At 42.2% G+C, this 22,161-nt stretch overlaps 2 protein-coding genes across 2 annotated transcripts; one reads left to right on the plus strand and one right to left on the minus strand.

Annotated features, from left to right (window-relative positions):
* Positions 1–2,735: 2,735 nt before the first annotated feature.
* Positions 2,736–6,619, minus strand: fabp3 (fatty acid binding protein 3, muscle and heart). The gene is made up of 4 exons (XM_054605754.1): positions 6,374–6,619; positions 4,687–4,859; positions 3,253–3,354; positions 2,736–3,168 (listed from the first exon to the last, which is right to left on the minus strand). The coding sequence occupies exons 1-4, from the start codon at positions 6,444–6,446 to the stop codon at positions 3,112–3,114; spliced, it is 405 nt and encodes a 134-aa protein (XP_054461729.1). The 5' UTR covers positions 6,447–6,619; the 3' UTR covers positions 2,736–3,111.
* Positions 6,620–14,292: 7,673 nt separating this feature from the next.
* dclk3 (doublecortin-like kinase 3) lies at positions 14,293–22,087 on the plus strand. Its single transcript, XM_054606546.1, is given in 10 exon segments — positions 14,293–14,299; positions 15,538–15,749; positions 16,271–16,402; positions 16,670–17,747; positions 17,750–17,895; positions 20,647–20,779; positions 20,946–21,113; positions 21,216–21,581; positions 21,624–21,776; positions 21,864–22,087. Coding segments are annotated over 10 exon segments (2,619 nt in total).
* Positions 22,088–22,161: the final 74 nt, after the last annotated feature.

Raw genomic sequence — 22,161 nt, forward strand, 5'->3', positions numbered from 1 at the left:
AATGATGCAGTTAAAGTAAGTCTATGTGGGACCAAAACAAACATACACGCAGACACACAAACGGGTCGGGTCGGTTCCATCCTGGGGTCATGTCACGGTAAAGTGTGCCAGAATAAGTCTGAGCTGAGGTATTTACACAACAGGTCATGTCCCACAAGGTCAAAGATGCAAAAAGTTGACAGAAGCATGTTTTTTCCTTTCAAAAGATTATCCCCCTGTCAAGTAAAACGAGAAAGTCATGTAAAGGACAACATCTGTTTTGACCTCAAAGCTCCCACTTGTGAGTGATGGTTTCCAGCTGCAGTAACTTGTCTCCAGTGCACTCTATTGGCCGTGACTACAGTTCATTGGTTATTCTCAAGGCTGCTCTGATTTCTTACGTTCTCCTTTCTCTTATTTGCACCATACATGTGTACAATATGTACTTTAATAAGGCCAGATACACATTTAATATACTTGTATTACAATGTTTGATTTGGGGAATTATGTAACATTTCTGCTTCCATAAGGGAATAACTAATTTATCTTGTTAATCTATGTACATTATCTTGGACAGATTTGGAAAAGAAAACATTATAGATGCAAGATTTGTCAACCCGGTTTATGACATCACAACTTTTTTAATTGATCAGACTATGAAATGTATGGTTGGTGATTTTAATGCTGTACTTCACAGAATTCTACAATCAATCCATTGTCACCTGATTGTATTCATTGTTTAATGTCCCTGGTATCCAATGAGAACATACTAAACATGGAGCAACATGCACACTCTTAGCAGAGGAAATACAGCAGATATATTGAATTCATTCAATATATAGTAATATGAGCATTTTTCAATGTTAAGGTTTGGTCACCACTGACGACTTCGTGGACAAATCTGAAGAAATGAAAGCCAGATTTGTCCAGCGAGGGTACCCTGTGGAATGGATTCAGAGGGCATATGAGTCTGCACTGAGCAAACCCCGCTTGGAATTACTGAAAAAATCTAAAAAAAAGGAGAAAAGATTTTCTGTTACTTGTATTACTTCCCATTCCCCCCACTCACATGCCATTAAATACCTTTTTAGAAATCACTGGCATATTTTAAAATCAGACCCTGAACTAGCCCCACATTTTAATGATATGCCTCTTTTTGTGTATAAACGAGGAAAAAACTTGAAGGACCTACTGGTTCGTGCAGATTCTGTACATTCCAAGCCCCCTCTACTTACACAACAGAGACTTGTTTTTAAAACAACGTGAGGCGTTCTGGATATTCACCCTACAAACCTTGTCTCGCAAAGGTTTGAATGATGAATTATTATTAAACATAATGTTGTGAAATAATTTTTCTGATTTTTCCGATGCTCTATTCGATTTCATTTAATTTTATTTGTACTTATTTCAAACGTATAACACTCGTTCTTTATAATGTGACATATTTTGTCCTTTCTTTTCTTTTCTAGGGACAGACTTTAGAAGATAACCTATGCAAACTCCTAAAAATCCTGTCCTACAAAAGAAATAGGAAAGTACTGATCTTGGCATTATAGCCTTTCTACAATTTCTATATTTATCTTTATGTGGTTTTTGAATGAAGACATACCTCATATATATTATGTATTATGTGTATGTTTTCATGTTTGTAGGCTTTTAGTGCCACATATGATGTAAATTGATTGTTTATTTGTCGATGGTTTTGATTTGTGGATGTCATTTTGGGGCAATCGGATTGGTCTACCAACCCATTTACGAACCCCAAATGCTATTTAAATGCATGCATCCTTACTTCCATGTAAAATAACCTGATGAAGGTCCAGTCATGACTAAAATACATTTATACGCAAGTGAAGAAGCCAGTGTGCGGGAGTTTTTGTTGTATATAGTCTACTTAAGGTATTCTCCTACGCACCTGTCGTACTACTGGAGTGCAAAAGTTTTGCTCTTTTTAAGGTTTGGTCTTTTAACTCTTTATCCATTACTTTTAGCTATGTATACATAACTTTTCTGCTCTCTTGCTTTTTGTGTGTTTGATATCTTCCTCAACACAAATATGTGGATATAGTTAAAACACATTTTGTATATGATACATTAAGGCTGTACGCAAATCTCTATTTTTGCTTTGTGTATGGACTACCATTTCTTGTGACCATTTTAGGGTTACTAAAGGAGTTGGAGACAGAATGAGACAGTTCACCCTGCCTCTATTTGGCAGTCAGTCACTAACACATGATGACATCAATCTACTGTGGAAGAGAATGATCTGAATTTAGAAAGCACACGCACACCAAATGTACAAGTACATGACATAACAGTACCCGCACACCTGCGAGCTTTGACCAAACTTTCCCCTCACCAAGCCAGGGCAGAGAGAGGTTACACACTTTGACGTACACACACAGGAGCTGTTGAAGCTATAATTAACTGAGTCCATGTAAAACCAGCTGTGATGGAAACTCTGGTCACATTATTTGGACATACTTGTACTTGTACTGTGAATACTGAACTTTAGCCCTATTGTTTTCTTTGAGACAGGCTGGAGTACTTTCAGGTCCTCCACACTCATAAAGTTTTGCTCTGATAGACAGTGATTAGCTACAGATCTCAGCTTAATTTACAATGTACTTAAAATATAGAATACATGGGTATAATGAGAAATTTCATAGGACATGTGCTTATTTCAATTCCTGCACCTGGACCAGGAACTGCCAGGTAGAAACATTCATTACCTGAAGAAAAGACAGATCCCCAAGCATTTTTCATTGTTTTACCAGTTTGTTCAACAGTGTAGACACTTTTATTTATGTATTTCAGCCCTCAGTAGGCAAGCTTTCAATTTCAAACACTTTTCCAGGTTTATCATAGGCACTGTGCATTTTCAAAAAAACAATAACAAGTGCTGGACTGATATTTTTAGAGAAAAACAACAACAAATCATTGGAATTTATTCAGTGTTTCTTACAGAAGGCGAAACAACAAATAAAAAGAAAAGGGAGGTCACAGTCAGCAGTAAAGTTAATACTTAGAGTACAGTATGGATGTACATTGAAGGGAATCCGCAGAAGCTCGGCTGGGTTTAAGTGGGGTTGCAGGGCTTTAGCTGAGGCAAGAAGATGCTGGAGGAAGGTTTCAGGCCTCTGCCTTGACGTAGTGACGTGTGGAAACGACATCATCCATTGTGAGTGTCTGTGATGGAGAAAGAAAGACAGTTAAAATACATGAAAAACACACACATACTGTACAATGTACACATCATGTGAGAGAACTCACCAGTGTGAGGTTGTTGCCTTCGATGGACCTGACCAGACTGGTCTCTTTTCCGTCCCACTTCTGTACGTGCACCAACTTCCCACCCTCTATTTTTACAAGGGACTTTAGAGAGCAGACAAACAAAGGGAGGTTATTAAACCCAAGTGTACATACAAAATCACACTCTTGATCCCAAGCGTACCTGGGGGCAGCTGCACATATTGCAAAACGCAACAGAACCTGTTAAACATGTAGCAACATATTCGTCCTGCACACCCACCTAACTGGAAGAAGCAGCTCAGCTAATAGCTCATGATAACCATTTCTACTTATGTGAAACTCAACTCCGCCACAAAGACACTTAATGAGCACACAGCCAAAACACACCAACGATTAGCAATTTTGCTTCTGCATGCTGCCCACACAAAGGAGATGTCCTTATGAAATATGAGACCAGACCTCACTGAATCAGCAAAATAATCTTCAATTTATACAGCCATAACCATAAATTATGTTTTTCCTTTGCTTTTCAGTGATCACAAGTTGTGTTCGTGGGCATAACACACTGCTAACGGCTACTCAAATGTCTCATATCTAAGAAGCTTACAGCAGTCTGTAGTATTTTGCATGATATGGAGGAACAGTTGCACGATCATTTGCACTCTGCCTCCAACTGACCCTAATCCCGCGTGATTTCAGCTAGCGCACAAGATAACCTCTGCTAACAGCCGATCCTGAGCCTTGCTTGAGAAAACACAGTTGCATGTCTGCATCGAGTGGATAAATCCATAAAATGCATTTATCTTCGTGCAATTTTCAAATAAAAACAGGCCAACCCGGAGTTTGTAATCTACACCAATGGGTTAGATTACGGGAACACGCATAAAAATCTGATTGATATTTATATTTCAAAACAAAGCCAAAAAAACCTTGTAATTTAATCAAATGAATACCTAAAGTGACATGTAAATTGAATTAAACAAGTTTTACAGTTAGGCCTGCCTAAGAACATTCAAATGGCACAGATGCTATCCAAATGTACTCAAATGGCCAATTAACTATTAAAAGCCATCAAACTTGGCTCTGCTTCATTTTATTAGCATGAGACTGTTCACATGTTGTGATATCGTTTGCTCAAAGGTAAGGGCTGCAACTGCATCAGTCCGATGGGATAAAAATGATTATACCTCTGCAGTGTTACCTTTGCTATGATACCAAGATTATTCAAATAGGACTTGTAAACGCAGAGATATTTTCTATTTTTTGTAAATTAGGACCAGTACATCTATCATGTTTATCATGCTCATGACTGTTATAATCACCGTCCTAGCACTTCTTTTATGTTTTAGCCACAGATACAGATAGATCACACGTTGTTAAAGTATGTTTGGCCTTCAAGTGTTGGTATTCCCTCATTGATCTCATGTCTGAGCAACCTGCCCTTTGACCTCTCACCTTAACTTTCCTGTCGTCGGCGGTGGTCTCGTCGAACTCCTCATCCAGCTTGAAGGAGAGCTCTGTGTTCTTGATGCTGCTCTGGGTCTTCAACGTCACCACGTCGCCTTCCTTTGAGATGATGGTTGTGGGCTTGGTCATGTTTCCCACCTGACGCGTAGCAAAGCCCACACCTGGAGAAAACCCATGGGTTATAACATGTTTTGGGAAAGGATGTAGAATAGAAGATATTGTTGCATACAAAGACTAAGAGCCTACAGCCACGCTTGCAGCTCTGTGCTGTAAAGATCAACAAATGAACAGATCAAACAAACCGATGGTGGCGATAGAGCAAATATTTCCTTAAGTTAATATTTTCTTATAATTTATAAAGTAAATGTCTCCGTAATTAATACTAGCACCGTGAGAATATTAAAAGCCATATTTTGAAAAGAGTAGCCATGCACTTGTCCTTTGGGTCTCCTTCACCCGACACACTCTCTAATCTCTATTTGTCTGCTGTCCAAACTTGCAGCATGTTCTTCAAACACTGCACGGTCCCACTGACCTGACTGCCTGTCTGGACGTGTGTGTGTGCAAATTATTACTTGCTTTCCTTTTAGGGTGTGTGTGTGTGTGTGTGTGTGTGTGTGTGTGTGTGTGTGTGTGTGTGTGTGTGTGTGTGTGTGTGTGTGTGTGTGTGTGTGTGTGATTGAGTGAGAGATCAAGGGAGTTCAATACATTGGGTAATAGTGACTCACACCCTTGTCTACTAAAGAAAAAAAAAATCTCTTATTTTTCGGGCTGGCAATGCGGTTCATATGCAAGAGCTAAAACAGCTACTCTCCCACAATCAATTCAACAAAGTCACTTTGTGTGTGTGTGTGTATACGCCTCATTGATCAAAAGGATTGGCTTTAGAGGTTGACGGGTCTCTATGGTGACCAACGCCACAGTTAAGTCTGCATGAATCTCTCTCACACTCACACACGACCTCACAAAGTCATATAGTCTAGAGTCATTCTTCACGGTTGTGAAAGTCCCGGCACCTGCCCCCGTCACACACACTCCAAACTATGTGTGTGTGAGAGATACTTTTAAGCCCATTTTATCTACATTCTCCTCCTATTAGCTCCTCTGCATTGGGACCATCTTAATATTCAACGCCTCCCATGGCCTCAAACAATGAACAGCCTTCAGCGAAGGTCACCCACATTAGGATCAAGTGTGTGAATGCCAGTTTGTGCCATTCAGAGTTTCTCACAGTGTGTGTGTGTGTGTGGGGGGGGGGGGGGTCTCCACAGAAAAAAAGAGCCCCTCCCTCATTTCCAGCACTCAGGCCATGTGGTAAACCACTACCTTTTTTTCCTCCCCCCCTGGTTCCCATCTATCTCCCTCTCTTTCAACCCTTCTACCCTTCCATTCTCCATCTTGGTTCCTCCCTTATTTACAACACTATTGTCTCCCTTCATCTTCTTTACATTTCCCACAACAGGTTAAACACCAACACGCCTTAAAGGCATTCATCTCTCATCAGCAAATGTTCACATGTGCTCACATGTAGCGTTACATCCTCTCTCCCACACACACACACACACACACACACACACACACACACACACACACACACACACACACACACACACACACACACACACACACACACACACACACACACACACACACACACACACACACACGCTCTTACCCAGCTTCTTCATGTAGTCATCAAACTTCACGCTCTCCTTGAGTTCCCATTTGCCAACGAAAGCGTCAACCATGGCTGCAGCGGTGTGGAGGAATGAGGCTGTGAGAGAGAGAGAGAGAGAGAGAGAGAGAGAGGTGGTGTGTGTGTGTGTGTGTGTGTGCGTGTGTGTATATATATGTGCGTGTGCCGGCAAAGCGAAGGAGGCAGAGAATGAGAGGAGAGGCAGAGAGCTCAGTCAGCAGCATGAGCTGTCTGCGATGTTACTGGCTGGATTTATACCGGCTGTTCATGATGTCATCACGCTGTGCAGAGGGGGGTGGGGGGTGGAGAGAGAGAGAGAGAGAGAGAGAGAGAGTGTGTGATATACTTGTTGTTGCAAAAATGGCTACATAGCAAATAATGTATACTTGAATGTGAATTACAGTGTAGTTGTATAGCAGAGTATAGTGTACATGAATGTAGTACTTTCTTACATTCTAAATAATAACATATACTTGGTAAATGTGGTACAACATGCTCCTGGCAACATTTTTTTTCATGGCCAAGCCAACAAAGAAAATGTAAATGTATTAACATCTAAGGAAGTGGAAGAGAGGGGGGGATCAGGGAGGGCAACAGGGGTAAAGGCTCCCAGGCTTAAGAGAATAAAACACAGTGTAAGGAGAGGGGGAGGATGAGGAGGAGGAGGAGGAGGAGGAGGAGGGGTTGATGAACAAGCGCCCACTGTCAGAAAGAGAGACGGAGAAGAAAAACAGATTGAGCCTGAGGGGAGGAGGGGTGATGATTGATTTTTTTCTTTGCAGGGGGGTTTAAGGTTGAAAAGAATATAATGACTCACTGGCTCCTCTTCTCGCTTCACTACTTTTCTCCTCTGTGACCCCTCTTCCTCGGGTTTATCACCTGCTTTTGTTCTTGTTTGACTTTTACTGACCTTTGTCTGGCCCGCGAGAGCACAGTCGGTGACAAGTACTGTGTGTGTGTGTGTGTGTGTGTGTGCACACTCTTGTAAACACACATGCACCCTTGCACGTGATGGCAGAGTGAGCCGTAGTCATGAGTGCCGATATAAGGGTGTTGGAAGGTTGATTCTTTACTACAGTGCTTATTTTGCACACACACACACAAACACACGCACCGGCGTGTTTTCATGACTTTTTGGGGACTTTACATTACATTTCCTTACTCGAGAATTACCCTAACCTTAACAGCTACCAGCCTAATCCTAACCCTTACCCTACCTTAAATCCGAACCTAACCTTACCCTAACCTAAAGATAAACCTAAACCTAAACCTACCCAAAATGTAATGATTTACGTTATGACCACGTGCATTTTGTTCCCAAGAGTGCTGTGTGTTTTAAGTTCTAAGTTTTTAGTGTGTAGCTCTTAATGTCTTTGAGTACTCTGAAAAGCGCTCTATAAATAAAATGTATTATTATTATTATTAATAAGAGTCCCCACAATGTGACTGTGAAATCAGAATTATGTCCCCACAAGACTGGTAAAACACATTTCCCCACACAAACAGAGAAAAACTTGTTGTTTAGGATGACATTGTACTGACTTACATTGATTTTGTTACTTCCTGACTAAATTTGGCGATACTTCCCATGAAAATACCAAACCCAACAATGGATTAATCTTTCAAACAAATATTGTATGTGTAGCTTGTTCCTCTGTACCATATACATGTATAATATTAAATATTGAATATCAAATGAGCCCATCCAGGTGCAGAAAGCACTAAAAACGACAGTATCCAGCTGTTTAAAGATATTATTTAGTCTAACTTGAAATATATATTTGTTACCTGATTTTAAAGATTTGCTTGTTCACAAGAGGCATTGGTCTAACTGCTGAGCACCAGACAGGGTAAGTACTGAGAGACGGACTAATGTGTTGCTGCTTTGCATCTACTCATGGGTTTTGTTTACCAAACATCAGCCTAATACATAGAAGGACCTGAAAACCCTGATTAGCAGTAAACCTTTTAGCAACATTTGAATCTAAATGGGATGACAGCTGTGGAGTCATTACCTCATATTCCCAGTCAATCATGTCGTCACAAACCACACTCATACAGTCCTGGTGGTAATTCACTCAGTTTTTGACCGTTAAGCTCTTAAATAACTTGTTGGGACCAATAGGGAGCTGACTGTGAAACACAAACACTTACTGTATGTATTCTTTATGGACCCTCGCTGGGACATTGCATTCCCTAGGAAGTGGGCTTTTTCCATTCTTGCAGAGTGTTAGATTAGAAGATTGATACCACTCTCATGTTTGTACCGTAAATATGAAGCTACAGCCAGCAGCATAAAGTCTTCAAAGAGGGGGAAACAGATAGATTTACTCTGTCCAAAGGTAATAAGATAAGATAAGATAAGATAAGATAATCCTTTATTAGTCCCGCAGCGGGGAAATTTGCAACCCACCTACCCGTAACTCTAAAGGTCCCTCATTAACACATTACATCTATTTGTTTGTTTTTGGATTATTTGCAGGACTATTTCTTGGCCAGACGCAGTGAGTCTCCAGTCTTTGTGTTTCTGGCTGTAGCTTCATATTTAGTGTAAATATACCAGAGATGTCTGATCTAACTCTCTGGCAAGAAAAGCCAATAAGTGTAGTTGCCAAAATGTCAAACTATTCCTTTAAAACAAAAAATTTTAAAGCCCTAAATCAAGCCAAATCAAAAAGAGCCTTTTGAATAAGAGAGGACCGGCCAATACAGCCTCACTTGCCATAAATGTCCTGACTCCAAAGGGTTCCAATTCAAATCAGCCCTCACATACTGTACTGAGGTACTAGAGGACACACACACACACACACACTCACTCACACACACTCACACACACACACACACACACACACACACACACACACACACACACACACACACACACACACACTCACACACACTCACTCACTCACACACACACACACACACACACAAACACACACACACACTCACACACACACACACACGCAGCAGCAGCATTGATTAAAGTACAAATGTTCACTTATCATCCTAGTCTCTGATGAAATCCTCCTATCTGCAATTGGTCTGATGATCTGGAAGTTTTGTAATAACAAACACACATTGAAACACCCTGTTTCAACACACACACAGACACACACACTTTCTGTGAAAAAGCAGGGATTGAGGGAAAAACTAGTCTATAGTGAATACTGTTACATCACATCCCGCGGTTTCACACACCCTGTCCCACTGCCCTTGTCGTCCAGTTGGCTCCCTTCTCTCTTGTCTGTTGGCGTATCTAACTGACATGTGTGTGTGTGACGAATCCGTGTCCTGCATGGGTCTGACATTTGACATAAACAGGTGTGAGAGGGAGAAGGAGAGAGAGAGGAGGTGAAAGGTTGAACTCGTTTGGTTCTGGCCTAAAATACGTTCACCGGCTGTCTGTGTCTGTGTGAGTGAGTTTAAACATGTGTGTGTCTAATCTTATGCAATCCTATGATAAAGTGTTCTGGGATTCCTCTGTGGTCGTAACTAACATTAAGTTGGATTTTTATTATCAGCAGTTTCAGTCAAGAATTTCCCCACCTTACAAAAGGCTTCTAACACATGCATGGTGAAAGCTTTAGCGAGGCTCGATATAACCAGGCACTCTAGTGCTAAATAAACCCTAACAATCACATGAGTGATGGTCACATTTGCATAAGCAATCACATTGCAGCGTTTTTATCCTGTTTTGTGCAGAATCTTCTATTGAGTTAAACTTGTCTGATCAATCTTGTCTAACACGATCAATCTATCTGGCTAGACTGCTGTTGAGGTTGTTGACCTGAGCCGTTTTAGCCCCTATGCTGTCCAGAGAAACCCTGCACTGCTTGTGTTTGCCCTTCACACACACTACTTTAACCCTAGCAGACATCTGTGAGTGTGTCTGAGTGTGTGTGTGCGTGTGTCTGAAACATATATTGAGCTAACATAAACAGGAAGCTTTTGGTAAACCTGGAACAGGGTTAAATCCTCGACCAGTTAAAGAAAGAGTTTGAGCGCCATGAACCGAGAAATGTCGATACTTCTTGCAGCTTTTTTTGCGGCTTTCCTTTGCATCTGTGTGTGACCGTGTGAATAATATAACTAGATAAACATCTGGATGGGTCACTCCCTTCTCTAACACACACTTATTTGTCCAATTAGTCATTCTGCAGCCGCTCCCTGGACTTCTCTGGCTGCACTCATCTGCACACATTATCACTCCCTCGTCCAAATGGAGCTTAAGTGACAAGTTAAGAAGGTAATTACATGGATGGAGTGGCAAAAGTCTGAATTAGAATTAGAAAATGATGGGCTATTCTGCAAAATTAGTACTTTTTTTGGTGCTGTGATGCTGGTATTTACCAACAAGAGGGATGTATTTCAAAACCTGGCAACCCGTGTGCCTTATAAGATATGGTACCGTTTATTGTAGTAGCAGTTGTTTGTTGGCGCGCACACACTGAACAACTGCAGTGTACAGTAGTCTTTATGTGTGTGTGTTTTGTGTTACCTCCACAGATGGGCCTGAGGCGGCATTCCTTGTCTTGTTCTGTAAATCCTCTGGTGAGCCAGCAGGAAGAAAAAAAAAAAAAAAAAAAAAGGAAGGAAAAAACTGACGGATTAAGTTATTCAAGCACGGCACATTTAGTCAGCCTGTCAGATTCTTCCTTCCCTCTTTTTTTGAATTTCGATGGTTTACATACAGTTATCAGGATCAAACCTGTATCATACTACTGCATGCCAATAAGGGATTTTACAACATAATCTCCAAACATAAACCTACTGTAATGAAAAGATAAATTGACCTGTGTTTATAGGTGGGTATTTCTTTCAGAGAATCACTCTACCTTGCCTTGACTAATCATTCAAAGGCACTCTATAAAAAGGGTCAGAGCAGACTGTATCTGCTGAGGAGACTGAGGTCTTTTGGAGTGCAGGGAGCACTCCTGAAGACCTTTTTCAACTCTGTGGTGGCATCAGCCATCTTTTATGCAGTGGTCTGCTGGAGCAGCAGCATCTCAGCAGCAGACAAGAAGAGACTCAACAAGCTTGTCAGGAAGGCCAGCAGTGTGCTGGGGTGTCCATTGGATACGGTGGAGGTGGTGGGAGACAGGAGGGTGATGGCCAAGCTGTCATCCCTGATGAACAACACCTCTCACCCCATGCAGGACACCCTGGCAGCTCTGTGCAGCTCCTTCAGCCACCGGCTGCTTCACCCCCGGTGTGTGAAGGAGAGGTACCGCAGGTCCTTCCTTCCTGCTGCTGTCAGGTTGCACAACCAACTCTGCTCCCAGCAGACCACATGACCACAGGACAATAATAACATAATAACATGACAATAGAAACCTGTGCAATACATTGCACATTGCACTGTGCAATAATGGTTAAAAAAGTTAAAAGTAGTTGAAATAGTTGTTGTTTTTTTCTCTGTCTGTAAATATAGTATTTCAGTTATTGTTGTTTTTTCTACTGTTTTTTTTATTGCTTATTTATAATACTTGTTTTTATTTATTTTTATTTTTCATTTTTTATTTTATTATTTTTTATTTTTTATTTTTATTTTTAGCTTGTCTTCTTCTGCTATGTCTCTTGTGTGCACTTTACTCTGCGCTGTTGTAAATCTGCAAATTTCCCCGCTGCGGGACTAATAAAGGATTATCTTATCTTATCTTATCTTATCTTATCTTATCTTGATGCAACTGCTCTCTGGCTACAGTAGTCACACTGGCCTCCTCTGCTGGTCAGACACTAGTAGTGCATTATTAGCATATTTCCCTCCAGTAGTACAGGCTCCTTACTGATTTGTCAGTTCTGGGCAAGATATTGCAACCTTAAAATTACCACCACTCATGAAATTTCAACAAAAACTTCAGTGAAGAATCAGTGCTTCCATGACAACATAGGGAGAAACATTAGTGCTGTAACATTACAAAATGACTCAGAGGTCAGGCGGTAGAACTTAGTTGCATTTCATCACCCTTAAAATAAATGAAGGATTATGGATTGACACTACTCAGCTTATTACTTATGAGGGGCTTTTGAAACAGCAGAAGTGAGTCCAGGATAAGAAGCCGGAATAGGAGTTGTTGCTTCCCGTTCCAATATTAACAGTATCCTTGGAGACAGAGCCATGGGGGGCAGTGCATTGAAAGATCAACCGGACACTGTGTGTATGTATGTGTGTATGTATATGTGTGTGTGTGTGTGTGTGTGTGTGTGTGTGTGTGTGTGTGTGTGTGTGTGTGTGTGTGTGTGTGTGTGTGTGTGTGTGTGTGTGTGTGAGCAACAGAGTATTGGATTCCATCAGTGAAACTATGGTAACTGCCCCTATGACTGGCAGTCCCTTCCCCCCTCTGTCAGTGTGATTTTACACTACAACTTCCTTTTAGTCAATGTGATACAAAAGGTTTTGTAAGATAATTGAGGCCTTTTTTATATCCTTCACGTACTCACCAGGTGACACAGAAACAAGTTTTAAAAAGGGCAGTATCTACAATTTTGGACACAGAAGTGAAGTTGTGTCCTTGTTTCTATGAATTTGGAGGTTGTGAGGAGTTAACTTTATTCAAATGCACATTAAAAAAAGGGTTATTATGGGTTTGTAAGGCTTATCTTTTTTTTCTAATTTGGGACATTTTAACTCTTGGATACTTTAGATATGAAACTACTGGATAGTTACAGTAAAGAGCCGAGAGGATATGAATGGAGAGAGATATACACGGTCAGCAAAGGCCTTCAAACCTCTAGGCTAGTAGTTACAAAGCTTTCAGGCTTGTGACCCCTTAAATTGAAGCAATGATTACTTCTGAGCCCTTGTCAATGGTTGTTGGTTGCATATGTTCACCTGTTATTGGAATAAGGTAAATCTTGAGGATCTCCATAGGTCCTGACCAGAAGGTTGTTAACCACGCCGCTGGCCACCACGGTGCTCCTTAAGGCTTGCTATCATTGTAGTTTTGTTTTGTAGTTTTAGATCTAAATTTGACTGTTTAGGTTGAAGAAATAAATAAAGCTTTTACAAAAATAAATGACTTTATGTCAATTGATTTAGAATGTATATACAGTAACCTACCAGTCAAAAGTTTGGACACACCTTCTCATTCAATGGTTTTTCTTTATTTTTTTTCTACATTGTAGATTAATATTGAAGACATCCAAACTATGAAGGAACACATATGGAATTATGTGGTAAACAAACAAATGCTCAACAAACCAGAATATGTTTTATATTTTACATTCTTCAAAGTAGTTGAATGAGAAGGTGTGTCCACACTTTTGACTGGTGCTGTATACCTGACAAAGTGTGTGTTTGCTACAGAACTTGGAAAGTGAGAAAATATAATTGAGAGTTAAATTTATTTCTACATTTGACAGAACGTTTGGGCTGCTCGTGGTGTTTGGATGCATTTGGGTAATTTGGTCTCCTCACAGTACAAAACAGTGCACTTCCGGTCAGAACGTTTCAAAATAAAACCCCTTGAATAAACTTTGCTTCTAACTAAACCTAAAGTACACGGATAAAAGAACACAGTCACTTTACTGATACTCACAACAATATGACAACCACATGTTGGTTTTAAAAGTATGCTGCCCTTTAGATAAGCAGCCCACAGACCAACATGCAAGTTGTTCAAAATTAATTTGAAGGCATACTCGCTCCGCTTCCGGTTATCTCTCGTTCTGCAACCGTGTAACTTGACGCGTATCCATGGTAACCGGTGTAGCCACACTAGGTCCGGTCATCCCGTTACCCTCCTCTGAAGGCCGGCAGCCGGAGACGTGACACCGGCGACTTGTGGAGGAATAAAAGCGAAATAAAATAAAAAATAGTTTTGTCTCCCGTGTTGTTCTGGAGAGTGATGACGTCATCACAGAGGCCTCGATGCGGAGGGGAAGCTAGATGCAGAATGGCACGTGAGTCGATGCCTGATTGAATGGATGTTATTATGGATAAAGTTTTTTTTTTTTTTTTTTTTTTTTTACTTGAATGACTCAGGTGTCTGTGCATTAACCAGAGCACACTAACTTTTTTTAATTTTTTTTTTTTTTTTTTAATTGTTACTGTGGAAAAAGTAAAATGTTATGATTGTGTGACGTGTTATTAAAATAAGGAGGAATGGAATTATTACACACACACACACACACACACACACACACACACACACACACACACACACACACACACACACACACACACAAACACACAAAAAACACACACACACACACAGACACACACACAACACACACACACACAGACACAGACACAGACACACACACACACACACACACAGACACACACACACACACACACACACACACACACACACACACACACACACACACACACACACACACACACACACACACACACACACACACACACACAGGGGCCCTCTGAGGTCCAGTGACCACCAAGACAGAGCTGATTCAGTCTTTGTTGACTGGCCACAGCTGGCTCCTTATGTTTAAGTTTTTGTGTCCATTGAGAAAAGCTTTTATTGTTAAATGTGTGTGTGTGACTGTTTGCTCACTCTCTGGGGGCCAGTGGTGTCTTATTAAAAGAAGGGTACTGGTCAGGGTCTTGTGTTTCTGTTTGTTGTTCTGCATTTGGAAACAAACTGAACCCCCCACGGACTGGACGGGAAACATCTCCCTCAGTGCCAGAAAGTGAAACGTCAAAGATGCTGTGCGTCTCCAATGTTTCATTAATCATGCAGATTCAGCTGAACCCTAACCAGGTCAAGCAAGCTTTTGTTAAGTTGAGTGTGTGTGTGTGTGTGTGTGTGTGTGTGTGTGTGTGTGTGTGTGTGTGTGTGTGTGTGTGTGTGTGCATGTGTATGTGTTTGCATGACTTAAGGAAGCCTAAATTATTCAGCCAGTGGAGCAAGGTGCTTGAAGAATCTCAAATGGCCCTTGCACTCCATGTGATGGAAAACACTCAAATCTGATCAGCCGGATTTGTTTTCACACACACACACGCACTAACACAGGATGAGGGACTGGTGTTGTGTTACTCATGAGTTTTCCTTTGTATAGAAGTCTAAAAAGAAACAATGTGATGACATCAGTGTTATTAATTACACTTTCAATGATCCGACTCTTGCTTTCTGTGTTTGTGCTTCCACCTGTCCTCCCTTTTCTTCCTGCTTCAGCTCCTCCAGTCCCGTTATTAAAGCGTGCTGGCGGGGCTCCCCAGCCCATTCACCCCCACCCTACACGACAGATCCAAAGATCCCACTTCCCTCCTCCTCCTCCTCCTCCTCCTCACCTCCCTCTCTTCCACACCCGCCATGCAGAAGAAAGCGCAGAGAGGCCTCATCTGGTCACCATCATCCGGCCGTGTGGTCAAAGTACACTACGCAAGGTGAACTCAATAATTTACCATTTTCAGAAGCACTTTAAAAATAAAGTGCAGTTCCACACGGGTTAACAGATTGTGACTAATGGCTTTATCAATGGTCAATAAATCTTTTGCTAATAGATTAGTTATAAAGTGGTGCTAAGACCAATGTTTGGATTGAGAGGTTGTGGGTGTTTATCCTTTCTTTTTGGTTATATTGCAGTCATATATGTTTGGGACACATTGATAAGTTCTCATAGGTCTTACACCTGCTGATAAGCCATCAAGCCTGCAGAATATAATGGATTGATGGATTTCGGTGGAGGTGCTTTGCAGTGTGGCAGTCCACTAGAGGGGTTTCGCTGATCAACTAAAGAGCTGAAAGGAGATATGACCATTAACCATGCAAAGAGAATTTTCACAATCTGGCAACCCAAATGTTGTTCTTCTCAATAACAGCCCATAACACATAAAACATCGAGAGAGTAATTGCCATGGGAAAGGATTTCAGAACTTAATGCTCATATTGTCTCTCTGTTTTCAAGGTAACAGTCCTGTTGAACCGTAGAGGTGTGGTGTCCTTCGAGCAGCTGCTATTGGATATCTCTGAGGCGTTGGGGTTTCCTCGCTGGCACAGAGCCAGAGTCACACGCTTGTACACGACTCATGCACGAGAGGTGAGGCTCAACCACGGCCTCATTAACCCCGAGGCTAAAACAAACTAATCGGCCACTATTAACTACTCCAACATAGGTGTAACTGGACCAGGTTTGCTGTGAGGTACTGGGACACTAGATTTAAACTAGATTTTGACAAGGACCCTCTTCATGACAGGGCCTCGAGATTAAGCAAACAATTTAAGGCGTCTTATGATGTTGTCATAAGGTCCAGATTTAGGCCCCTTGCAAGTCTTAAATTGACCTTTTATCTCTATTTTTTCACAGGTGAAAGGTGTATGTGATTTCTTTCGAGGCGAGGTGGCCTTCCTAGCGCTGGGGAAGGCTCGTCCAGAGCTGAGCGATGTGCAGGAGGCTCTGGAGGAGCTGTTTCCAGAACTTACCCATTACCGGGCCGACGCGCTACAGGCCTGGGAGAAAAGACTTCGTCCAGCGCCAGATAAAGCAGCTAAGGCCGACAGTGGATACAGTGAGGGGACAGACACTAGCAAGACACAAACCAACCAAGAGACTCACCAGGACACAAATACACATGTCAAAAATCATGCTAATACTCAGACAAGTACTCAGCCGCCTCACTATGTAGACACACACCAGCCTGAAAATTACAACTCAGATGTACGTAGGTGTCATAAAAAGAATTCATGCAGAAAACCTGCTCAACTGCCGAACCACCTGCAGAGGCTGCATGTAAGGGGCGGGGTCAGAGAGCCACAGCCTTCTGTCATTGGTCCATTTAAACATGAGGAGAGTCTTAGAGAAGCAGACATACCTTCTCCTACACTGTGTGAAGACTGCTTAGAAAGGAGAGTTAAACATCAGGGTCCAGAGCGGCTCAATCTGCTGTCAGGGAGGATCCCACTTCCTCCTGTGTCGAGGAAGCAAAAAGGAAGTTCATACACAGAACAGGAAGTGAGAAAATTGTACGTTCAAATCAGCCCACCACCTCCTCAGCCAATCAGCAGAGATGAGGAGAAGAGTGTCGCCCAATTCATTTCAAATCCACTTCCGAACGTGGGGGAAATACACAAGGACATTCAGCAGAGGACGACCTTTGACCTCCCCTCAGATGGCAGTGATGTCACCCTGGCAGATATCGAGCATTTCTATGAAATAGGACGCGTGGTTGGAGACGGCAACTTTGCGGTGGTGCGAGAGTGTTGCCGTCGTGACAACGGACAAACCCTCGCCATGAAGATTATCGAACGCTCCAAGCTGATTGGTCGGGAGCACATGATGCAGAACGAGCTGAGCCTTCTGGGTAGCCTCTGTCACCCACGCATAGTGCGTCTGTTTGCGCACCACCACACACACACTCACTCCTACCTGGTGATGGAGCTGGTGAGCGGGGGGATCTGTTTGAGGCCATCAGTGAGAGGGGGAAGTTTCCAGAGGCAGAGTCAGGACTGATGGTGTCAGATGTGAGCGAAGCGCTTAACTACATCCACTGCAAAAGCATCGTACACCGAGACCTGAAACCAGAAAACCTACTGGTGGGTGTCAGAGTTAATTGAGAATTACATGTGCATTTATATTTGATCATTATTGTATGTTTAATAATTATTCTGATGGCATACTTTTTGTTTGCAAAACATTTAGACTACCTTTTCTTAATATTGCCACAAAGGGGTGCCAGAGATATCATTTTATACACTAGAGCAGCGCCTGTTGAAGACATATCCGTTCAGAATGGTCTGATAACTTGGCCTGTGGTTTGCAGCTTTCTCGAAAACAGCTAATACAAAGAACTTCACACTCAACACTGTGCTTCCATGGGTCCTCAGCAAAACACCTGCCATGACATAGTTGCGTTACTCATCCAAGTCATAAACACCAGTGAAATAAAGTCTGGTTCATGGGGAAACAACAGGGGCAGACTTGCACTACTAAAAGGGTCCTTAACAGTTACAGATTTATTATGGTGTTTAGAAATATTGTATTTAGACTCTGAAACTCCGCCCCCACTGTTGAACAGCACTATTTCCTTTTTTTAAGTGTCACGTGTCTAAATTGCACCAAATTTCGACAAAAGCACTTTCTTGGGTCCCCAGAAATACAGTGGGGCAAAAAAGTATTTAGTCAGCCACCAATTGTGCAACTTCTCCCACTTAAAAAGATGAGAGAGGCCTGTATATATCATAGGTATAAACTAAACTATGAGAGACAAAATGAGAAAAAGAATTCCTGAAAATCACATTGTCTGATTTTTAAAGAATATATTTGCAAATTATGGTGGAAAATAAGTATTTGGTCAATAACAAAAGTTCATCTCAATACTTTGTTATATACCCTTTGTTGGCAATGACAGAGGTCAAACGTTTTCTGTAAGTCTTCACAAGCTTTTCACACACTGTTGCTGGTATTTTGGCCCATTCCTCCATGCAGATCTCCTCTAGAGCAGTGATGTTTTGGGGCTGTCGCTGGGCAACACGGACTTTCAACTCCCTCCACAGATTTTCTATGGGGTTGAGATCTGGAGACTGGCTAGGCCACTCCAGGACCTTGAAATGCTTCTTACGAAGCCACTCCTTCGTTGCCCGGGCGGTGTGTTTGGGATCATTGTCATGCTGAAAGACCCAGCCACGTTTCATCTTCAATGCCCTTGCTGATGGAAGGAGGTTTTCACTCAAAATCTCACGATACATGGCCCCATTCATTCTTTCCTTTACACGGATCAGTCGTCCTGGTCCCCTTGCAGAAAAACAGCCCCAAAGCATGATGTTTCCACCCCCATGCTTCACAGTAGGTATGGTGTTCTTTGGATGCAACTCGGCATTCTTTCTCCTCCAAACACGACGAGTTGAGTTTTTACCAAAAAGTTCTATTTTGGTTTCATCTGACCATATGACATTCTCCCAATCCTCTTCTGGATCATCCAAATGCTCTCTAGCAAACTTCAGACGGGCCTGGACATGTACTGGCTTAAGCAGGGGGACACGTCTGGCACTGCAGGATTTGAGTCCCTGGCGGCGTAGTGTGTTACTGATGGTAGCCTTTGTTACTTTGGTCCCAGCTCTCTGCAGGTCATTCACTAGGTCCCCCGTGTGGTTCTGGGATTTTTGTTCACCGTTCTTGTGATCATTTTGGCCCCACGGGGTGAGATCTTGCGTGGAGCCCCAGATCGAGGGAGATTATCAGTGGTCTTGTATGTCTTCCATTTTCTAATAATTGCTCCCACAGTTGATTTCTTCACACCAAGCTGCTTACCTATTGCAGATTCAGTCTTCCCAGCCTCGTGCAGGTCTACAATTTTGTTTCTGGTGTCCTTTGACAGCTCTTTGGTCTTGGCCATAGTGGAGTTTGGAGTGTGACTGTTTGAGGTTGTGGACAGGTGTCTTTTATACTGATAACAAGTTCAAACAGGTGCCATTAATACAGGTAACGAGTGGAGGACAGAGGAGCCTCTTAAAGAAGAAGTTACAGGTCTGTGAGAGCCAGAAATCTTGCTTGTTTGTAGGTGACCAAATACTTATTTTACCGAGGAATTTACCAATTAATTCATTAAAAATCCTACAATGTGATTTCCTGGATTCTTTTCCCCCATTCTGTCTCTCATAGTTGAAGTGTACCTATGATGAAAATTACAGGCGTCTCTCATCTTTTTAAGTGGGAGAACTTGCACAATTGGTGGCTGACTAAATACTTTTTTGCCCCACTGTACATCCACCAAGTGTGACGTAGATCGGATGAGATCGGATGAGCAGTTCTCAAGATAGGCGAAGGACACACAGATAGACAGAGATTCCTAGCTTTATAGTTAGATAGTGGCTTAAATATTTAGAAAGAAATAATGTTAATTACAGATCTATTTCTGCGTCTCATAATATCCTATATTCAAATTGGACTTAAAGAAAGTCTATCCATATTGTTATCTATTAGAAAAGCAAACCTTAACTTAAACCTCAATAAACTCTGTATTGTTTATTGTTACTATGTTCATAGTGTGATTCAACAGTCGGCTACCTTCTATTCATCTTCAGTTTATCCCCTTTTTTTATTCTTTGTCTAACCTAACATGTGCCACATAGTGTCGATATTTAACTTAGTCTGGAGTTAAAATGAATAACTCGTGATATGAACTGATTTAGCAAAAAAAATGAAAATGCAGGAAAGTGTCAGAAACACAAGTTTACATGGCAAGCTTGTCGATGCCCCTAGACACATTTGAATTTTAAAAATATAGTCTCAACGCCTCCATGCTTGACTCTGTTTCTGTCTGTCTTGTTTTTCTTGTTCTCTCTCAGATAGAGCATGTGGCAGCTGGCCTCTGTAGGCTGAAGTTGGGAGACTTTGGTCTTGCCATGGTTGTGACTGAACCAGTCTTCACCATATGTGGCACACCCACGTATGTAGCCCCAGAGATTCTCTGTGAGACAGGTCAGTGCTGTTTGTTGCATAAATCACTGCTTTACATTCCTTTCTACTTTTAAATCTGTATTTCATCACTAAATATGTGTGTTTCTTATTTCAAAAAACGTTCGCTAACATTTACTTGGCACAATTCAAATCTAAATTTTATAATAATTTTGGTTTGATCCAACAGGTTATGGTGTTGCGGTTGACGTTTGGGCTCTGGGTATTATTCTCTATATCCTGCTCTGTGGATTTCCCCCATTTCGCAGTCGGGATCGAGACCAGGAAGAGCTGTTCCAGCTAATAAAACATGGACAACTCCACTTCTTGTCCCCCTACTGGGATCCCATCTCAGAAGGTGAGAAGTACAGAAAAATAAAGTGTGCTCCCACAAATGCCTGTAAACACAAACACAAATAAACAATCTGTGTCTTATAATTATGTGTGTATTTGTGTGCAGAAGCCAGAGGCCTTGTCAGAGCTCTGCTTCAGCCTGATCCCACAGTGAGGCTGACAGCGGAGCAGACCTTGTTGCATCCCTGGGTGAAGGCTATGGCTTCAATTTGCAGGCAGAGGGTGCTCATGGACAAAACCCAGTGTGACACAGCAGATACTGGAGCAGAACCAGACAAGACCAGACTAGTCCAGAGACTTGCCCAGACCAATGCAGCCAAAGCAGTGCCAGAGGAAACACCAAGACAAACCAGCAGCGAGGTAGAGGTCACGCAGAAGGAGTTCAGTAGGCGTGATGAGAGACGAACTAAGATGAACACAGAAAGAGGACAAGATGAAGATGATCCACCACGACAACATTCAGAAGAGAAAAGTACAGTTAACACCGTATCTCCACAGCTCAAAGTGTACACAGCTTCAGAGGCCACACCTGGTCAACAGAAACCAGAGTCCACCTCTATAGACTCTGGCTCACCCAGCAGGGAGCCCAGCAGGCCAGAAACACAGGATCCAGGTCTCACAGACCCAAGTGTTGAACTCAACCAGCTCGGTGTCCCCCAAGCCCAAAGTGAGCTTTCATCTCAGATGAAGACAGAACTGAAACAAAACAGTCAACAGCAATCCCCCCCATATTCTACACATTCCACTAATGCAGCGCAAAGAACCCCAATGGGTCGCTCAACGCAATATCACCCATCCTCCGACCAAGCAGCTCTTTCATCTCACCCTCTCCATCAGCAAAACTTCATATCTCCTCTTCACAGCCCTACCACAGCCGACGCCCACAACCACAAAGCCCAAAACCGGGAGCCGAACGTTCACACCACCGCCACCCATCCACCCACTCAGTCTCCACCTCACTGTCAATCTCCTGTTTAGCCGTGTGATTAGATCAGGGTCATCGCTGTCATTGTTCCAGACAATACCGCTGATTTCCTGGCAGCTGATCCTTT

This window comes from Anoplopoma fimbria, chromosome 10 (assembly GCF_027596085.1).
Source record: "Anoplopoma fimbria isolate UVic2021 breed Golden Eagle Sablefish chromosome 10, Afim_UVic_2022, whole genome shotgun sequence".
Lineage (NCBI taxonomy): Eukaryota > Metazoa > Chordata > Actinopteri > Perciformes > Anoplopomatidae > Anoplopoma > Anoplopoma fimbria.